Source organism: Aphis gossypii, chromosome 1 (assembly GCF_020184175.1).
Source record: "Aphis gossypii isolate Hap1 chromosome 1, ASM2018417v2, whole genome shotgun sequence".
NCBI classification, from domain to species: Eukaryota; Metazoa; Arthropoda; class Insecta; order Hemiptera; family Aphididae; genus Aphis; species Aphis gossypii.
This window is the reverse complement of record NC_065530.1, coordinates 38,196,362-38,215,603: the sequence shown is the minus strand read 5'-3', so window position 1 is coordinate 38,215,603 and position 19,242 is coordinate 38,196,362. Positions and strand designations below refer to the sequence as shown.

The 19,242-nt window shown below is 31.0% G+C and overlaps 1 protein-coding gene and 1 long non-coding RNA gene across 5 annotated transcripts in view; one reads left to right on the top strand and one right to left on the bottom strand.

Annotated features, from left to right (window-relative positions):
- LOC114119148 (FERM and PDZ domain-containing protein 4) overlaps window positions 1-18,251 on the top strand; it is a 94,193-nt gene extending 75,942 nt beyond the window's left edge. For 3 of the 4 annotated variants that reach the window (XR_007603403.1, XR_007603402.1, XR_007603404.1), the window contains 16 exons: window positions 8,511-8,679; window positions 8,743-8,856; window positions 9,111-9,359; window positions 9,426-9,545; window positions 9,622-9,761; window positions 9,895-10,114; window positions 10,193-10,270; window positions 10,590-10,694; window positions 10,761-10,890; window positions 11,679-11,815; window positions 11,877-11,962; window positions 12,044-12,377; window positions 12,455-12,652; window positions 12,728-12,941; window positions 13,457-14,093; window positions 14,544-14,697. Coding sequence is in view for 1 of the 4 variants with exons in the window: in XM_050197919.1 (XP_050053876.1) it covers window positions 8,511-8,679; window positions 8,743-8,856; window positions 9,111-9,359; window positions 9,426-9,545; window positions 9,622-9,761; window positions 9,895-10,114; window positions 10,193-10,270; window positions 10,590-10,694; window positions 10,761-10,890; window positions 11,679-11,815; window positions 11,877-11,962; window positions 12,044-12,377; window positions 12,455-12,652; window positions 12,728-12,941; window positions 13,457-13,813; window positions 13,852-14,093; window positions 14,544-14,696; window positions 16,484-16,828 (3,391 nt within the window). In the remaining 3 variants the exon portion in view is untranslated. Of the gene's footprint in view, window positions 1-8,510; window positions 8,680-8,742; window positions 8,857-9,110; window positions 9,360-9,425; window positions 9,546-9,621; window positions 9,762-9,894; window positions 10,115-10,192; window positions 10,271-10,589; window positions 10,695-10,760; window positions 10,891-11,678; window positions 11,816-11,876; window positions 11,963-12,043; window positions 12,378-12,454; window positions 12,653-12,727; window positions 12,942-13,456; window positions 14,094-14,543; window positions 14,698-16,483 lie in introns of those variants that run through there. The other variant, XM_050197919.1, reaches the window with a different exon arrangement.
- LOC126549259 (uncharacterized) lies at window positions 4,986-7,305 on the bottom strand. Its single transcript, XR_007603410.1, has 3 exons — window positions 7,207-7,305; window positions 5,268-5,365; window positions 4,986-5,171 (listed from the first exon to the last, which is right to left on the bottom strand). It is a non-coding gene; the product is annotated as an uncharacterized LOC126549259 (long non-coding RNA).
- Window positions 18,252-19,242: the final 991 nt, after the last annotated feature.

Below are 19,242 nucleotides of genomic sequence, written 5' to 3'. Positions count from 1 at the left end.
TGTAACCTAAATTAATATGAAATCAATGTTATGTTCAGGGGCTGGACAATATCTCAAATACTAGATACTAGACACTAGATATGTAGGTATCTGAAATACAATAATTATATCTTGTACTTTGAATCAAGATACTTTATTTTAATGTATCTTGTATAGTACTTTTTTGACTTTTTTTTTACCTACTATCTTTTTATGATTAATACATTAAATGGTACATTAAAAACTTATGCTTTATTTATACAACAGTTTTTCCAATAGTTAGTAATTTTTAATGTCAGATAATCCAACTTATATCAAAGTAACTGATGTCTGGCGATAACATATCAGCTATAAGATTTCCTTGGTCACCGGTCGCCGACTGTTGATTTATATTCTGTCTGTCACAGGCGTATTATGCATTTATGCGGTATTACTATTTTGTGCGTTATTTTAATAGGTATTTTTAATTACTAACTTAAAATATTTTTAAACATCTATTATAAAAATATAGATAGCAAAAAAAAAACGAAATAGTAAATATTCCAAAATGCTTAGATGATATATTCTATACGGTTTTAAATACTGATGAAATAATAAAATGTGAATTATAATGTAAAAGCTATATGATAAATACATAATTTGTATGCATATAACTATTATAATACTATTATAATAGTTATAGTATGATATAAATAATTTATAATACACTTTAATGTGAGAAAATTGTATCCAAGGTAAATGAACTGAAAAAAAAATTAAAAAGTATCTTATTGTGTCCTATGTATATTTCACAGATATGGATGTATAACTATATATTATATTGTATCTGGTATCTTGCATTTAAATACTCTGGTTGAGTTATCTTACCCAGCCCTGGTTATACCTAAACACTATTTAAAAAATAATCTTGTTATGGTCAAATGAGCAGAAACATAAAATATGTATCTATAATAATTAATAATTATTATAAACACCACGTTGCAAGCAACGCCGTTGCTTCATGAACAAAGAGGCGTGAGTGTTATTTCTGACCGTTACTCGTTAGGTATATGCACTGGATAATGTGTGTGCAGTGTGTTCGTCACTATTGTATTAACTACTTTGTTTTTTTTGTATTTTGTTTCGAATAAAGTTTTTACTGGAAAGTTTAAAGTGATATCGATATGAACGGTGGTGTTTTAGTTTTTTATTGTTATTGTGGTTAAAATTGTATAGGTCTGGAACTGAATCTTGTTTACGCGGCAGTTCGATGGCTGATATTTCTGATATTTTTGAACAGTGAAGAAATTATTCAGTTTTTTTAAATGAGTGACAACTTTAGGTATTTTTTTCCCGAGGAAAAAGGGATTTGACAAATTCGGTATAGTTGAATGGGTGATTTGACAAGGTGATAGGTTGACTTTGGTCTACGTTATAATTATTGTTTTTTATTAAAAAAAATTATTAATTATTAATAAAAATTTTTTAATTCCGCTATTGTTCTTTAATTTATTAAATGCTTTTATCTTTTCAGTTCTAGTCATCAATTATGGTCGTCTAGCTATTAGTAAACGAAACTGAAATCTGTATTTACTCGTTATCGTCATTGTCGTCTAATTCGGATATTTCAATATTCGTATTCTAACCAAGCGGTTGATTTGACTTAATTAATGACAAAATATTTAATAAGTTATGTAGGGTAAGTGTGTATTGAGTGAATTGTATTCACCTATATAACAATATGTACATTGTACATCATATTAATAATTTTATACCATGAAAAAAATCACGACTTATTGACCTAACATTTTAACGCAATTTTAACTCTCCAGTAATATTATATTATGCTAATGTATTTTTTATGATTTTTCGTTTAATACGGAAAATAATTTATAACATCAAGTCGGTCCAAATTTTGATACGTTTATTGATTATCATATTATATTATTATGTATAGTAGGTAGTCGCTCATTAGTCATTAGTTATAAATTATAATATATTAATATTATTATAGTTGTAGCGCATGTAGGCTAATAACAGCTGATACCGGTTACGGATTTAATTACCCCTACAATCAATAATAATATAATGTATGACGTCAAAATATATTTACGTATATTGGCATTATAGGTATATCAGATTAGCGTAGTGCGATATTATAAAATAATATATTGAAGCACATATTCAATTCACGGATAATTAGAGAATCAAGCGACACGCGTTGGTGTATATATTATGGTTATTATATATTAACATTATATAAAATATTAAAACACGAAGTACCTGCCCACATTTTACCGTACTCGTAAGTGCAATATTATTTTCTCAAAACTCTGTTTGTTAATTTCCGTTGAATACCATACCGTAGTCAATACCTATATCTTATATACGTCCCACGTCCTTACCTACGTCAATTGGATATTATATAGAATCAAGAATGACTGACACCAATTCGACACGGTGGCAGAATTTGTCGTTTTTTTTTATTTTTCTCATAAAAAAGCGTAGATATAGTTCTAGGGAACGTCTCGCGAAGTATTAATAATTTATTTTGCTGCTTATACATGCCGTTCGACCACAACCTCCACCAATATTACCCGCCACTTTTAGTACCTACAAGACTGCATATTTCTATTCGCAGTGTTTTATTGTCGTACCTATGTTTTGGATCTTTCGATGGCGGAGTCGGTATGAAATACATATTATAGGATCACGACGCGTGTTGGTGTGATTTATTATTATTTATTTTAATTTAACTAACCAGTTATGACTGCGTGGCATACGTGAATACTGCGGGTTCTAGACAGGCTATGTATATTATCTCCGAGGGCGCAAATACATGATAGTCTTTAATTTAACCACGATAAGTACTCGCTAGCCCAAACATGCTAATCGGATATAATATATTTTTTCGAATATTGTGTAACGAAACACCGTATAGGATTATAAATTATAATACACATAATATAATATAATTAATTTTATTATATAGCAAATATTTAATTAAAAAAAAAATATTAATTAAAATCGAAATATTACCCAGAACTTAGGCATAATGTTTTAACTTTTTCCATCCTCGTTTTTCTCTGTATTAATTACTTTTATTTTCTTATTTTATCATCCACTAATTTACTATAATATATTCGACCAGAAAAAGGATAAGGATGGTTTTCATTTTCCAGTCATAATTTATATGAATCTATTGATGGATACAAATGACACAATAATATTATACTTATACACTATACCAAACAAATAAGCCCAATAAATTCTAAAATTTTCCGCACAATCAGGGTAATCATCCCATACTAAAACCTTCTTCACAACTAATCAATAACTATATAAATGGAAAAAAAACACCACCAAAGTCAATATATAGCCGTTTAATCGTGATTACGTGACACATAATACACACACACTATGTTAATCATGTGACAGAATAATAATTGTACGTTTGGACGTCCTTTGGATTTTGAATATAATATAACTTATTTTAATTTATTCAATAAAATCGTGAAGAATGTATTTTTGTATTTATATATACTATATAAATATGATATGATTTATGACTAAAATATTATACTTTATTGTTATATTCTGTGATGCTATACCCATAAAATAATATATTTTTCTATATATTATTTTATAATGTCATAATATTCTGAATTCGTAATGAATAACGATAATGTTTTGGCCTGTGAATTAAATTTATTTTTGTATCGTGCGGCTAATCCGCCGAAGACATAATATATAATATCGTCTCAACGTGTTATTATATACGGTCGGAGTTACTTATAATAAGAAGAAGACGAATATAAGTCGTGTATGTGTGTGTGTTTTCAATGGGATCTTCCCCCCCACGGCTAAGATGATCGCGCGGGCACAGGTAGTCGTCAACAAAACATGTGAGATAAAATAGAGATTCCCCATTATTACTACTATATGGTTTCTACCAAGTATAATAATAATGGAAAAAATTGGAAAACACACACGGTCCAAAACACTCGGTTGTCAAAAAAATTCTTCTGCCTTTTATACGATTTAGATTTTTTTTCTTATACATATCCCGTGTCCAATTCGATTTGCAGAAAAGGATCTATATTATTTTTATACTCGTAAATGTATGTGTGTGTGTGTGACTGGAAGTGTATACATTTTGCAGACAAAATAATAGATTACACGGCCGTAAATAACTGAATGTCAATTTGTGATTGACCCAGTTCGGGAAGTATTAAACGCGCTGGCCTTATATATATCGTCATTAGTTTTGACGTTTTTATGGCAACGGCGAGAACTGTTACCATACTTATTCTTCGCAACAAACTAAATTATTGATTGTTTAGAATATTATTGAAAATGTATAGGTAGAAAACCATATTTAGTCTATAATAATATATATATATATTGCAAAAATAATGCTTGTTTTTAAATCTGCTGTGAACATATTTATAGCCATGATAAACTATAGTATATAATATACATAATAATATCCTAAAAAAGATATCATGATCACGCACATCGTGAGACACATAATATAATATATTATTCAAATGTTGAAATGTATGTTTTAACCGATATTTACATTATGCATACAATATAAATTGGATATATACTGACGTTTGGTCACTTTAGCCGGTATGTGTCATCATTATAAACGTAGATACATAGTAGGTTAGGTTAGGTAATAGGTGTCGGAAAGTAATCTAATATATAAAGTAAGTATACCTGCTGAGATCAATGAAAATGGTCGATAAATTCGATATGTCAACAAAAGTCAAATTCCATATTATGATTGTAAAGGTATATTTATTAGATTTCAATATAGTGCATCGAAATACGACCCGAGGTTTGTTTTATCTTAAAAAATAATGAACGAGAAAACAAATGACGAACTACTAGAACATTTTTCAAGTTATAACGAGAAAACATGATTTCCGAGATAAAAATTAATTTTATTAAAATATTATATACAAAAAAAAATCATTTTGTTTTACATTATTTAAATGTTTGTATTTCTTGTAAATTAATTAAGCGCAAGAAAAATTAATAATTTACGTATTAGAGATATATTTTTATTTTTATTAATATAAACGTTAACATTTTCATATAGCTAATTTTCTTATTAATACGAGTGATCATTTCTCTACACATTTATCTATATCAACAGTCAACACATTGTCTGTATTTTATATAACATATCTCTGTGTGAGCGTCTATAAAAAAAAAAAAAAAAAATAGTAATTAATTTCTATAATCGATTAGCAATTGTTTTATGACGAAAATAAAACATTATTAATGATAAACTATACCGTAAACATTATACGACAAATTGATAACACCGGATGACAGATTAAATACAATAACGTAGGTAATGGTAACTCACCGGAGACTTGCATCGTTTAATAATCTATATAATAGCATTGATTATATAAATTAATATTTTTAACAATGATAATATATTATATTAATAATAATAATAATAATAACCAACTATTATGATGGATATAAGAACTCATCAAAATATTACAAAAGTTAAATAGGATTTATAATATGGTACACTTGGTATTCGCTTTACACACGTCATAACAACGAAAGTATAGTGACGTTTTCAAATTCGTTCTGACGGGTTTATATGAAACACAAACCGTCTTATAGCTACTATGGTTAGTCGTTATCATATGATTGAAAAGCAGTACATACTACCTATTTTGTATATTAAATATTAATACATAACGTGCGAGCTTAGTGTTGTATTTGTACGACTGTATGTCTGTATAAATATTGGCCTAGCTGCTCTCGCAATTAGTGTCAATCATGTATTAAATTATAATGTAAGCACCTATTCTATTCTAATATGTGCAAAAAACCCGAATGAATAGTATTCAAACAAGTCGTCAGCTTTTTAACTGTCTGTTATTTTATTTTATATTCTCAGATAGGTATACACATATCTATATATAATATATATATTATATAGACATAAAGTTTATCGTAATTAGACATCTCACCATTATAATAATTGTAAATATCAATCACATTTTTGACTTTGCGATTGCAATCGATATTGTCGTTTTGAGTAGGTTAATTTTTAATTCTTTTTTTTTTTTTTGTAGTGTATATTATTGTTGTTTGTCACGCGTTAATCAATCCTACATAATAAAACACCAATATATAAAAGTAATACGGTGCCGCACGGGATATATTCTTTTCCAGTTAACGATATTTTTGAAAACCACATATAATATATATATAGATAACCGCGGTGTAGCGTGTATTTATACTAAATAATAAATATTAAAGACTGTAATTGACTATGCAGTTTAATTATAAAACTTCATTAAAATTTCAAAAAAATTGATTAAGGGCGGTTTAATCTGACTACCTATTCAATTAATTTCAACGTAAATTGCCCATTTTAGAGTAATAAAATAAGCAAAACGTAAAATATATACATATTATATTATACTTAAACCAATTTATCCTATTTTCATTAAAACATTTTTTGTGTTCAAAATTAATTTGTTCTTAATAATAACCAACTATTTACATAGTAAATGTGCAGACTATTCAAATAATGTAACAACAAATTGTTGTTTTTATACAGTATAGATAGAAAAATATGACGATATAGCATTTTAAGTATAATAATAATAATTTATAATGTGGATTTTGGAGCCAGGATATAGGAAATGGTTCATGTTTAAATATTTACATTTTGTTTTTTCACTATATATTAAATCACATTAAATACTATTACATGACCTATCTTCATTTTTGTTTAAAACCAATTATCATAAAATACATTAACTATTGGTACCTATTTCATACACTAGAAGACATTATTTTGTTTTTAAGAATATTGAAAATAGTTTACTAGTGTCAACAAATCAAAATTTGTATTTATTGTGATTTGTTCACAATATTTTGTTTTTTTTTTTATAGGTAAACGAATTTCGCTAAATTAAATCAATATTTTTTATTTTGGAAAATGTATTTAAATTCATCGTTCACAGATAGAAATATTTAGAATAGATCTGAAGATCGATGAGCATATTAATTAACAGCGCAATAAACTTTTATGAAAAAAAAGAACTATAAATTGGTCCAAAATGATGATAAAATATATAAATATTCATAAAATGAAAAAGTTTTCCGATGTAGAGGGTTGATGATTGTTCCACCCGCCACTTTTCGCACAAACGCCCCGCTGTAATATTGTAATACTGTATTATATAAGTATATACGCACGTTTTAATAAATATCCAATTGAGAACAACTGTTGGAGTCGTTTTCACCGGAATCGTTGAGAATCCACAATTACAGGAACAACAATTAATTTACTAAACGCGCGAACACGACACAAGCGAAAAAGCTCTCAACCGAAGAACGGTAATACTATAGCAGTGACGTTTTCCATTTAAACACGTACAAATGGACCCCCCCGACCGTATATTGTTGTGGCGAAATTTCCGTATATCGCGACGATATAAATCCAATCATTAAAATACTCGGAACAACAACTGCAGTGTACGTCATGATTTTATTGTGATTATTATTACTATTATTATTTTGATTATCATTGTTGTTGTTGTTCTCTTGCTAGAAGTAGTTGTTGCCCGCCGGCCGATTGTGCTCTGTGAATATCAAATACAGCTCGCTAGGTTCGGCAAAATGGACTAGAACATAATAAATATTATTATACACCATCCAAACGTACATTTTCTTATCCGCTTGATGAGGACCGCGAGTTACTTATAATATTATGATAATAATTAATAACGTACTTACCTGTATTATGACAAAATATGTGACATTTATTGTATATATATATATATATGTCATATTATTGTAGGTGTTCTACGTTATCTTCTTACGTCGATTTTGTAGTATTTGTATAATATTGTTATGTGTTTATTTCTGTTAAGTGAATTTAAGCGAGTCCAATCAGAAGATTTTAAATTTAAAAACTTATTTCATTGAAAAATATTTATTATTACGGACAAGCGTGCATATACATTATTTATGAGACAACTTGAAATTTAAATACATAGCTCGAATTTCAATTTCGTATAATTATTTTGTTTTTTTTTTTTAACGATAGCTTTGCAGAATTTTAATACACGAAATCTTATTAAGTACCTATACTAACACTAACTTTTCAACAAAAACGACTTTTCATATTATATACTGAATCAAATATATTATATGATTAGTTTTGTCTTTTGCACAATCATTTGTATCAAAGATAATGGATTTTTTTTAATCAAAAACACGCACGCAATTCATCATATGGGTACTGAAATTAAAATCAAATCATAATAATAAATATATAATATATATAATACAATATTATATAAATTATATAGATAATATATGTTAATCGATAAAACGTTATAATAATGTATCTAATTTAACCTTTTATTAGTCAATCATTTCGATTAAGTTTTTAATTTTATGTATAACTCATATAGTCATATATTTTTATTATGTTCAATCATAAAATTAAATTCTGAACTATATGAAGGTATTTACAAGAAATTTTTTGTTTACAGGTTTGTTACTGAAGGAGGACCTAGTGATTCTAAACTTTTACCCGGTGATCAAATTCTTCAGATAAACGACGAAGATGTTCAAAATGGTCTTAGGGATTATGTAATACAACTGGTGAGGTCTTGTAACGAGACAATCACTTTACTAGTGTGTCAGCCTCCGCTCGACAATGTGAGTTTTTTTTTACTATTTATACTGTTCGTTAAGTGATAATCGTTTTATGTTTGATTGCAGTCGGCTAGGAAATCGGCTTTACTGAGTTCAGCAAAAAAAGCTAAACTCAAGTCTAATCCATCTAGAGTGCGTTTTGCGGAAGGAGTTCTCGTAAATGGTTCTCCATTATGTCCGGTGAGTTATATCACAACGATAGTAAAATTTAATGTAAAGTTTATACACAGAGATTATAATTCCGATTTGATGTAGTCGCTTTGAATAAAGCGATTGACAATATAGTATAATATAATCGTATAACTTAAGGATGACTTATAGGCGTGATATATAGTACAGAAATTAAGTATTGTGTATAAGTATTGGAGTAATATTTTAAACTATTTATAAACAATTTGATATATTTTATAAAATATTGTATTATTATTATGTAGGTGTCAGCGTTCAGTGGAGGTGACCCGAACATAGCCTTGTTACCCAATGTGCTCAAAGTATTCCTAGAAAACGGACAAACCAAATCATTTAAATACGACTCCACGACCAAAGTAAAAGATGTCGTGGCTTCGTTGCAAAACAAATTGTGTATTAAAGCCGGCGAGCATTTTGCGTTAGTTCTCGAACAAGTCAAAAGCCTCCGTAGACATAAACTCACTTTACTAGACCCTGAACACACTTTGGCTAGGGTAAGCGTCTCAATTATATTATTTTTATATTTCAATTTGAATACATCGATAATTTCATGTCAAAAGGTTGCGTCGAGGCCAGGCTCTCATAATCTCAGATGTTTATTCCGAGTGGCATTCGTGCCTAGAGACGCTTGCGATTTGGCTCAAAAAGATTTGAACGCATTTGAGTACTTGTACTTACAAGTAAGTTTTACGCAGCCCAATTGTTAATACTTTAAATTACTCTCATAACTGACGCCATTCTTTTTTCCTTCTGAAGTGTTGTAATGACGTAGTTCAAGAACGATATGCCCCGGAACTCAAGTATGACATAGCTCTGCGATTAGCTGCGCTACATATCCATCAACATGCTATGGCCAATAATATTCCGTATTGTAAGGTCACGGTCAAAGCTATCGAGTAAGTACATACTATATATACTCACAATAGTATATAGATTATTCATTAATAGATTTAATATTTAATTTAATTTAAATTAAATACATCAAATCAATAATAATTATTAATTAATATTATTTTATTTATAATATAGACGAGAGTTCGGATTAGAAAAGTTTGTACCAATATCGCTCATGGAGTCGATGAAACGGAAGGAATTACGGAAGCTACTAACACATTTGTTAAAACTCAACCAAACAATGACGGGTACCAATTACAAAACACTTACGGCATTACAAGCAAAACTTTACTACTTGACCATCATTTCCGAATTGCCCAGTTACGGAGCAAAATGTTTCTCTACCAATGTCCGCGTAAGTGCACTAACAATGGATCGGGAGAATTCAATTTTAATATAAAATTAATGATAATGGTATTGCGTGTCTATACAGGATTGCAACTTGGAAACGGTAATTCTAGTCAGCCCTAAAATGGGAATTAGTCAGATCGTGGGATTGCGCAACAGTATGGTAAGCGTTTCATAATTTCACTTTTATAGTTTGCGTACAAAAATGTATGTCAGTCATAAAAAAGTATTCTCGCTTCACTTGGCATTTTTATTCGAGTCGGTATAAAATATAAATTGAGATACCTATGTCCTATACACATTTATATAATATAGTTATATTGTCATGTACGACAGTTCCGGAACAGTTTGCTCAATATGAACAAAATTTAATTTATTTCTATGTATTGTTCTATCGATGTTAAGTGGAAATAAGGATTAGTTTATAAACTTTCACAAAATTATCGCCTTTATTTACTGAATATTATTGATTTTCCTTGCAGCCAGTGCCTTTGGCAGATATTGAACAAGTAACGATGGTAAAAGTACAAAAAGACGATCAAATTTCAAGTACGGTGACGTTGTATTTACAAAACACAGTACAAAAGGTAAACACAATAGCTATTGAAAAACTTTATCATTTCGGTATTAATGTTGAATGAATATTTCTATAGGAAGTCAGTTTTTGTATGGAGGACCGCGATACTGACGAATTTATACTTGTTTTAAAAGGCTATTTTAAACTTTTGATGACTATGAATTTGCCTATCGACCGGGAAGGTGATTTATTACATACTGAAAGTGGTGAGTAATAATTAGATTTTAAATAAAAAAAATCTCTTTTATCGTGTTATAAATAATAACTAACAATTATGTTTCACTTTAACTAATAATATATTATTTTATAGCAATAACTATAATATGTTTTAAATAAAACATATTATAGATAATTTTTTATTAATATGATTTATAGTAATATTCTATTTATTAGTAGGTATCTATTTTGTACATATATATTAATTATATATAATATAATTTTCCATTGTGAAAGGTTAATAATGTCATAAAAGCTTATATTTATATAGTATACTAATTTTTTTTAGGAAACATCTATATCTATATAAATTTTAATTATACAGTGTACTCTTGATTATCCGTAGGTGGATTATTCGCTTTGCCGATAACCCTTAGTCTTCCGAGAAATCATCTACATACGTATAATGTATGTGTATAAAAATCATAGTTATAAATAAAATTTAAAATATTTTTCGAAAAATCTTATATGAATGTTCAAATACAAAATAAAAAATGCTCTAATTTAATTTTCCTTAAATACCATTTAAAATTACGTGGTTTAATTTTTTAATAATACATAAATATAATTAAGTATAACATTTTCGTTTGAATTTCGTTTATCTGTGGATACTAAGCCACCCTATTCCTCGGATAATCGAGAATACAATGTACATGGAAAACCCCCTATTTTTTTATAATTTTAGGCACACAATATTGAGAATATATAATCTTAAATAGCAAACTACTATAATCACGTGTTAGTAAAATTAACTAAATAATATTTTTTATTGTTTTAGCTCCACAATATTATTCTCATCATATTGTGAAACCGTCACTTTGGAGTTATGGCCCATCAACCATGTACGCCAAAGACCAAGAAAAATTGACTAATTTTGCTTTTTGTCCAATGTATACTCCGTTCAAACACGAAATGGTCAGTATAATATTAGTATTTAAAAAAATTATTAAAAGTCATAACTGTAATTATTTTTTAGCTCAAACCCAATGACTACGGGTCTTTAAATAGAACAATATGGAGTGGTATGCAAAACGGAAATGTAGACAACAATATGAACACAATGTAAGTGTTTTTTTGTATTATGTTTGAAATTAATTTAAATGTTAGCATGTTATACCTAACATAATTATATCATTTTTGTAGGTCTGTGAAAAAACATGAGAACGGTAATTTGGGGTATAAGCCGAACGGCGATATTAAAGATAAATCAGGAATCGACGTTCAAAGCGTAGTTTCCATGGAAATATTGGAAAGCGAAAATAGCTTCGTGGAGACTCACAACGAAGAGGTGCTGAGAAGAGTAGCCGAAATGCAAGAGTTGGTGGAAAACTCTGAACAATATCTGAATAGACATCAACGTGAATCCAGCGACTCTGACGGTTCTCACATATCGTCCGACGGTTCGGTGTCATTGCCGCCGCCTCCGCCCAATCTGGGTCAACTTAAACACAGCGATTCGCTACTTTTGTTAACTCAAGTGCGTAATATCTATCAGCCGATCTAAGTGCCATAACTATTGTCCATTAATTAATGTGTTTGTAAATGTTTGTATAGAAGGGCACCGAGGATAGTATAACTGCCGCAGTCCAAGCGTTGAACTTGGGAGATCTCGAGAGCGACACCGAGTCAATAAATACACCATCGACAAGTCCTTCGCACCGTGAACGGAATTCCAACAGGGACTCGGACATAAGTTTCGGATTGCACAGCCCAGAAGGGCTGGCCGCGAGTTCGGGACACGAAGCCCTGCAGGTTAGTGATGAGTCGACATTAGACGAAATGCGCCATTAGACGTGTATGTATAATATCATTGTGTATCGATCGCAGGAGCTGTGGAAAAACCTGCAAGAAGATAACCGGTCGTTACCCAGGAGCAGTCTGTACTTAGAACCGGACTTGATAGATTTGACGCTAATACCGCCGCCTATCGAAGAGGCGAAAATCAATCAATCAAACGGTTCCAACGCCAGTAGCCAGTGCAGTCTTCCGCCGACATTGTTTGCCGACTATGATCACCAACAGAACTCGGACAGATTTCTAGGTACGTGTAGGTTTATAATACGAATTATACGTTAAAGAATCAGTGGATCATTAAAGGTTTCTGAAAATAATATGCAAGTAGTCCACAAAATTTGAAATGACGTTAATTTTTAAACTTACAAATTTGTCTCTACCGCCGAAGACAAAAACACAACTTATCAGCTATATTTTATATAATTTAAAATGCATACCAGCGTGTATTATAAAAATCATACTAAATTGTATACATAAGAACTTTTTACGTATTTCTATATATCTAGTGTAATACAATTTATGTATATGATTTCTTTCTATTACAGGCGTACGTATAATAATATAAAGATACATATTTTTATTTTGATACAATTTATTATACAGTTTTAAATTAATTTTAAGATTTTTAATTAATAAATATATATTTTATTTTATTATTTTTTATCTACTCGACGAATAGAGATCACATTACATTATCGCTCTGTATACATATCCTCTCGACTTGGGTTCATACTGAGCTGCATTTGTTTTATAATATTATAGACTCCGTACTGGATAACGGATTCAAAAACCACTCGAATCTCATGAGCTTGGACTTAGAATCGTTCCTGGCCACGATGACCATACCGCCACCGCCACCCACGCAACAGACTTCCAATGACGGGCGGCCGGAAGAGAAGCGGTCCAATGCGGTGTTGACGTCCGAGGAAATATCGTCGTTCATAATACCGCCACCCCCTCCCAAATCGGTGGCACCGTCGTCGACTACGATGTCGACGGCCGCGGCGGGCAGCGTCGCCGAACACCTGCACCAACACCATAACCAACACCGACAACCGGACTCCGGTGACGAGACGGATGACCGACGTCGCAGGAGCGTCGGCCAGACGAGAACGACAGCCACGGCTGGGACGACTGCCACGGCGGGACGACCGCCACGGCTGGGACGTCCGCCAGCGCGGCCACCACTCCGGACGGGCCGTGCGCGGCCACCAGCGAGAAGACGCTGCCCGGTTTCTCGTGCTGTTCGAGGCCCAGACAGCGGAGTCCGGACACACAACCGCCGTGTCTGCCCACCCGGGCCCAAAACATGACGCTGCCCCGCGTCAAACCAAAGGTCCCGCCGAGGGTGGACTCGACGCTGTCCACGAAACCGCCGTTGCCGCCGATGCCGTCACAGGTATGTGCATGACTGTTGGGTACACGATCTATAATTTTGAATCCTAGGTGTGGATTACCACTCGTTAACTTTGTTTAAAATGTCCTTAGCACGAGTTGGTTTTTTGATTTTTGTCGTTTTTGTGTATCCTTAAATGTTTCGACATGCTCGTCATCGTCCTTAGCAATAGGTATTATTTAAATAGATTTTACTATTATAATTTCCATCATTGCGTGATTCTATGACACGTGGTGCAGAGGTTGTACTGAAGTACGTTAAGACAGATTATGCAATGTGCCTACATGAGAACACTTGGTAATATTTGTATAATTCTGTTGACTACCGAATATCCTTCATAATTGTGTAGCTTTTTTAATATGGTCTCGCACACTATCAATATGTTCGACGTTCATCATGTTTGATTTTTATATATACATATATATAATATATCATGTATTTTGGGTGATACAGGAAACGCTTATGCGAAACGGTTGCTATTCGAACAACAGGGACGCAGTAGCTGTCATCAACGAACTGACGGGCAGACTGAACGAGTTTAGTGAACAGTGTAATGTAGCCCAAGCTCAAGGCGGTGGCACGCATCTGGACGAGACTAAATTTCAGGTAACGAATGATATTATACATATTTTTAGGACGTAGGTATATCACAACCTTATACTATAGTTTACATCAATATTTATTTCTTAGCTGATAATTGAAAATTATTATCATCGATTAAATAAAATTAAATAAAATTAAAAATCGGGGTTATCTCACTTCTGTAAGTTTCGAAAAAATATAACTTATCATTGACTAGGTGCTCACTGTAATAGGTGTACTACAATTTATTTAAAGCGATGACAATTTATTTCATTCAAAAATACAATTTTGAGCGTGGCTTTGGTGTAATATGTACAACTATTAATGTTAGTAATGTATATAATAACAATATAATGTATTTATAAAACATAACATAGCAAGAATAAATAAAAGAAAAAATATTATTTAGGCAGTAAATAAAAAAAACTCAAAATCTAAAACGTCTATAAATAACACAAAACCGTAATAAGAATTTTTAACATTTTAACGCAGTAAATACAGTACTAAATTACGTATTCTGTGCAAATTTTATAATTTAAGAATAATTTATTATAAGTTATTATAAGAATATCGATAACATAACAGAATTCGAATTATTCAAAATCGTATTATTTTACCATTTTTTGATAGTTGTTTTGCTGCGCATTTATTATTAAAAATTAATATCGAAAAATAACTTATCGAAAGTACCAATGAAGTAAAATGTTCGACTGCAAATAGATAATAATTTACCGATTAAAACAATCATCTTAATATACCTGTAATCGAAAAGGTATTCATAAATCATAGACAAATTAAATAAAAATAAAAATAATTTTTAAACTAATACATACCTACCTAATAGTTATTTGGTTAGATGTAAAATTTTAGTGTTGTTTTTGTCTTCTATAATTCGTATTTTGTTTAAGAGCTAAATGATAATTTCTATTAGGCAAGTGATTAGTTAATAGTAAGTATGTGTATTGTGTATATAAAGAATATGGGGGCATAGTACATATTATTATATACATAATATTGAACATATTACCCACAGCGCGTGAATGGGTGCATCGTCCAACACTTTCCGCGTGTACTTAAACACATTAACACATAATATTGTAGCATGATAACATCATTACATGTTATTCCGCTCGAAAGTTTATTATACCCACGACGCAATGTGAGTTTTTTAATTTCCTAAGCAATTATTAAACTTGCTCCACGTCTATAATAGTAATTCATAGTATCATGATTTCATCTCTTAGCCCGTGAATCTGAAGAACTATTTAAATACATATTATAAGTCTTGAAATTGTAAGTACGTTTATCGAACAAAATCGGATTTTATAATATTTTTAAAAATACCTATAATTACTTGATATAGATTAGATAAATAACGCAAAAATATTATAAATAGCAACATCAGTTTGTTTATTGAATTTCAGTGTAATATACATTACACAATGTACCTGCACCTATACGCAATATTGTCAATATTATATAATTATATATTATATATAAACCATCGCGGTAGGGAAAAAATATATATATATTATAAGTGTCTCGGGATCTAAAAGCGTTTGTGGACGTTCGCCAAGACATCCATCGAGTCAAGCTCTCGAGCAGGTATTAACAGGATATGGGTGGCGAGGCATCTACATGCCATCGCCAAAGTTATATCGGTGTGGCGGGAGAGTGGAATTGGTGTTGTCGGATTATTGGTTCTCCTCCCCGGCAGCACAAACCCGTACAACACGATAATAATATATACGCGCAATAACACGGCACGGCATTAATTTGTTTTTTTTTTTTTGCGCGCGGTCCAAATACAGGAAGCAAAGGACATACTGTGCCAAGAAGCCAGGCAGCTGGTGACGTCTTCGAAGATCCTGATCCGGTGCTACATGAACCCGAAGAGCGCCGAGTTCCAGGCGAACTTGTCGCAGTGCGTGACGCAACTGCGCCGAATGACCGTGCTCAGCGGCAACATGACCAGGCACACGTCGTCGCCGCTGCAGACCCGCAACCTCATACTCAAGGTGGCCGACGTGCTGCGCACGTTCCACGGCCTGTTAGTGGACACGGACGTGTGCACGGAAACGCTCACCAGGCACGCCGAGGGGCTGGCCAATGTGCTGGCGAAACTGTTGCGCAGCCTCCGCGTGTTCTCGCCATGACGACGGATGTCGGTCGGGACAGCGGGTCCCGACTAGGTGTCGATGAACGTCGACCGAAGTGTTCCGTTTTGGCGAAGAACCAACCGGAAAACGGAAGAGGAAAAAAACCAATGGGTTTTTTTTTATGTACAAATAATTATTATTAGGTAGGACGAGTCTCAAGTTTGTTTGTTTGTCTGTTTTGTTTTGTTTTGTTTTGTTTTTTTTTTTTTTTTTAACGTTAAGTTGAAGCCAAAAAATCGTTTTAATTACAATACAATATTATAATATGTTTAATATATTATTATTAACAATTAAATAGGGTTACGTATTAGCTAGGTTGAATAGCGTGAGATATATTATAAAAATACGTGATCGTCGTATCGATTGACGATGACGAAATCACTTAGTCATTGGTCGTTAATCTCTGTACTATCGATCGATACATCAAACAGTAAATATTAACATAATCAATGTGTGTTATCGATTTATGCGCTCAATCCGTTCGTTGGATTTCCAAGACCAAATACAATTACATGAAATAGGGCATCCAGGTTCGCGGTACCGTCGGTTCGGGTAAGTCGTCCGTGTGAAATTACACTGGTCGCCGTACTCGCCGAGAATTATTATAGTACCTCTACGTGTTTTTATTATTATTACCTATTATTGTTTTTATTGTTTCTTTTTTTATTATTATTATTATCATTATTGTAAGGTTGTAGCGTTAAATCTAGTCAAATTTTAGAAAATAATTCGGTCTGTTCGTTTTTCGAACATACGCATTATTATACGATTTGTAAGTAACGTAAATAAGGTTGTTTTATAAAAATAAAAAATGTCTAGTTTTTATCCCACGTTTAATAAATGGCATGTCAATTAATCAAAATAATCAATATTTTCGCAGCGCACTTAATATATACCATACGGAAATAGTTCGATTTCACGTGAAAAATAATTACTATACATTATATTATTATATTATAGTAATAATAATATATAATATACTATTATAGACTTAGTAATATTAATAAAATTAATCTGTTTCATTTTCTTTTAATGCTAACGTTGTTAATTTTTCCATTCCATAATATTATTGTGACTGTAATTTATTTTGTTATTTATTATTTCAATGCGTTACGCAATGTACCATCATGTACCAGTTTTGTAATTGTATAATAATATATATATAATTACATATTATTTATAATTTCAGTATGTAGAAAATAATATTTTTTTTTTCAAATTGACATAGTGTTTTTAACCTTTATTATAATATGTCATGAACTGTATAGATTTGTATTTGTTTATTATTATTATTTCCAAAAACAAACATTTTTTTTATGTATTTTCATATTTTACCGAAAAACAAAATTGTAAGATGTTTGATTAAAAACAGATTTTCAATGAAGAATAATATATGATAATAAAACATATTAAACTCTGATTAATTATTATTTGATTTGTCCTTTTACGATTCACAATGTTTACCAACAAACTACAACTGATAACTACATCGTTCAAATGAAATGTCAATAACGCATACATGGAAAAAAAATCAACTCAACTTGCATAATTTGTAATAAATTATCCTCGTGCGCACGTTTATTTTGTCCATTCGTATAGTAATAACTATACGTTCAATACCTACCGTAGTAATATTGTATTTAGTATCTCTATACAAACAAAATACATAATCGTTATAATATTATACATATATAATACGAAAAAAGCATTTCGATCATACCACGGACTCGGGGATTATCGAACATTCAAACCTGCCACCGAATCTACCGCATGCACCTGCCACCTGTACACTAGCTGTCGCTGTAATAATGAAAAAATTGAATTTTTTTAAAATCGTTTCGTTATTATATTATTAATAATCGGCTGATTGTGTTATTTTAATTGATAATCATAGTATCGTTGTTAAATCCAAAATAAATGTAATCGATCATCGCAAACATAATAATTGTATAGCGGCTTCAAAATCGATAAGAAACTGAAACAATAATAATACAATATATGTATAACAATTTCAACATAAACATCTCACGTTAATAGAGTTTGTTTGATCCGAATTTCTATTATAACTATTATACGACCACCGCAAGTTGCTAAACAAAAATTTAATTTTACAAACCGTTCCGCTATCTAAATAATGAACTAACGTCTTCTATTCGTTGTCGTCGTGTTAACACCGAGAAAGTCCCGGAAAAGTTTTCGCTCACTAAGAGTTAGTCGATTAATGTTTGAATTAATCGTTATACGGTATTTTTCGTGTACACATAATTATTTTAGTCCAAAACTAATCCTTTGGCCAACAATAATTATAGGTACTTATTGTGTACGTGTTATTCGAACACCATTCCACTGCTCTTTTTGTCGATTTCTCAAAGTTCTCATTATCGCGTCTCATTGTTATCTTTTAATTTAAC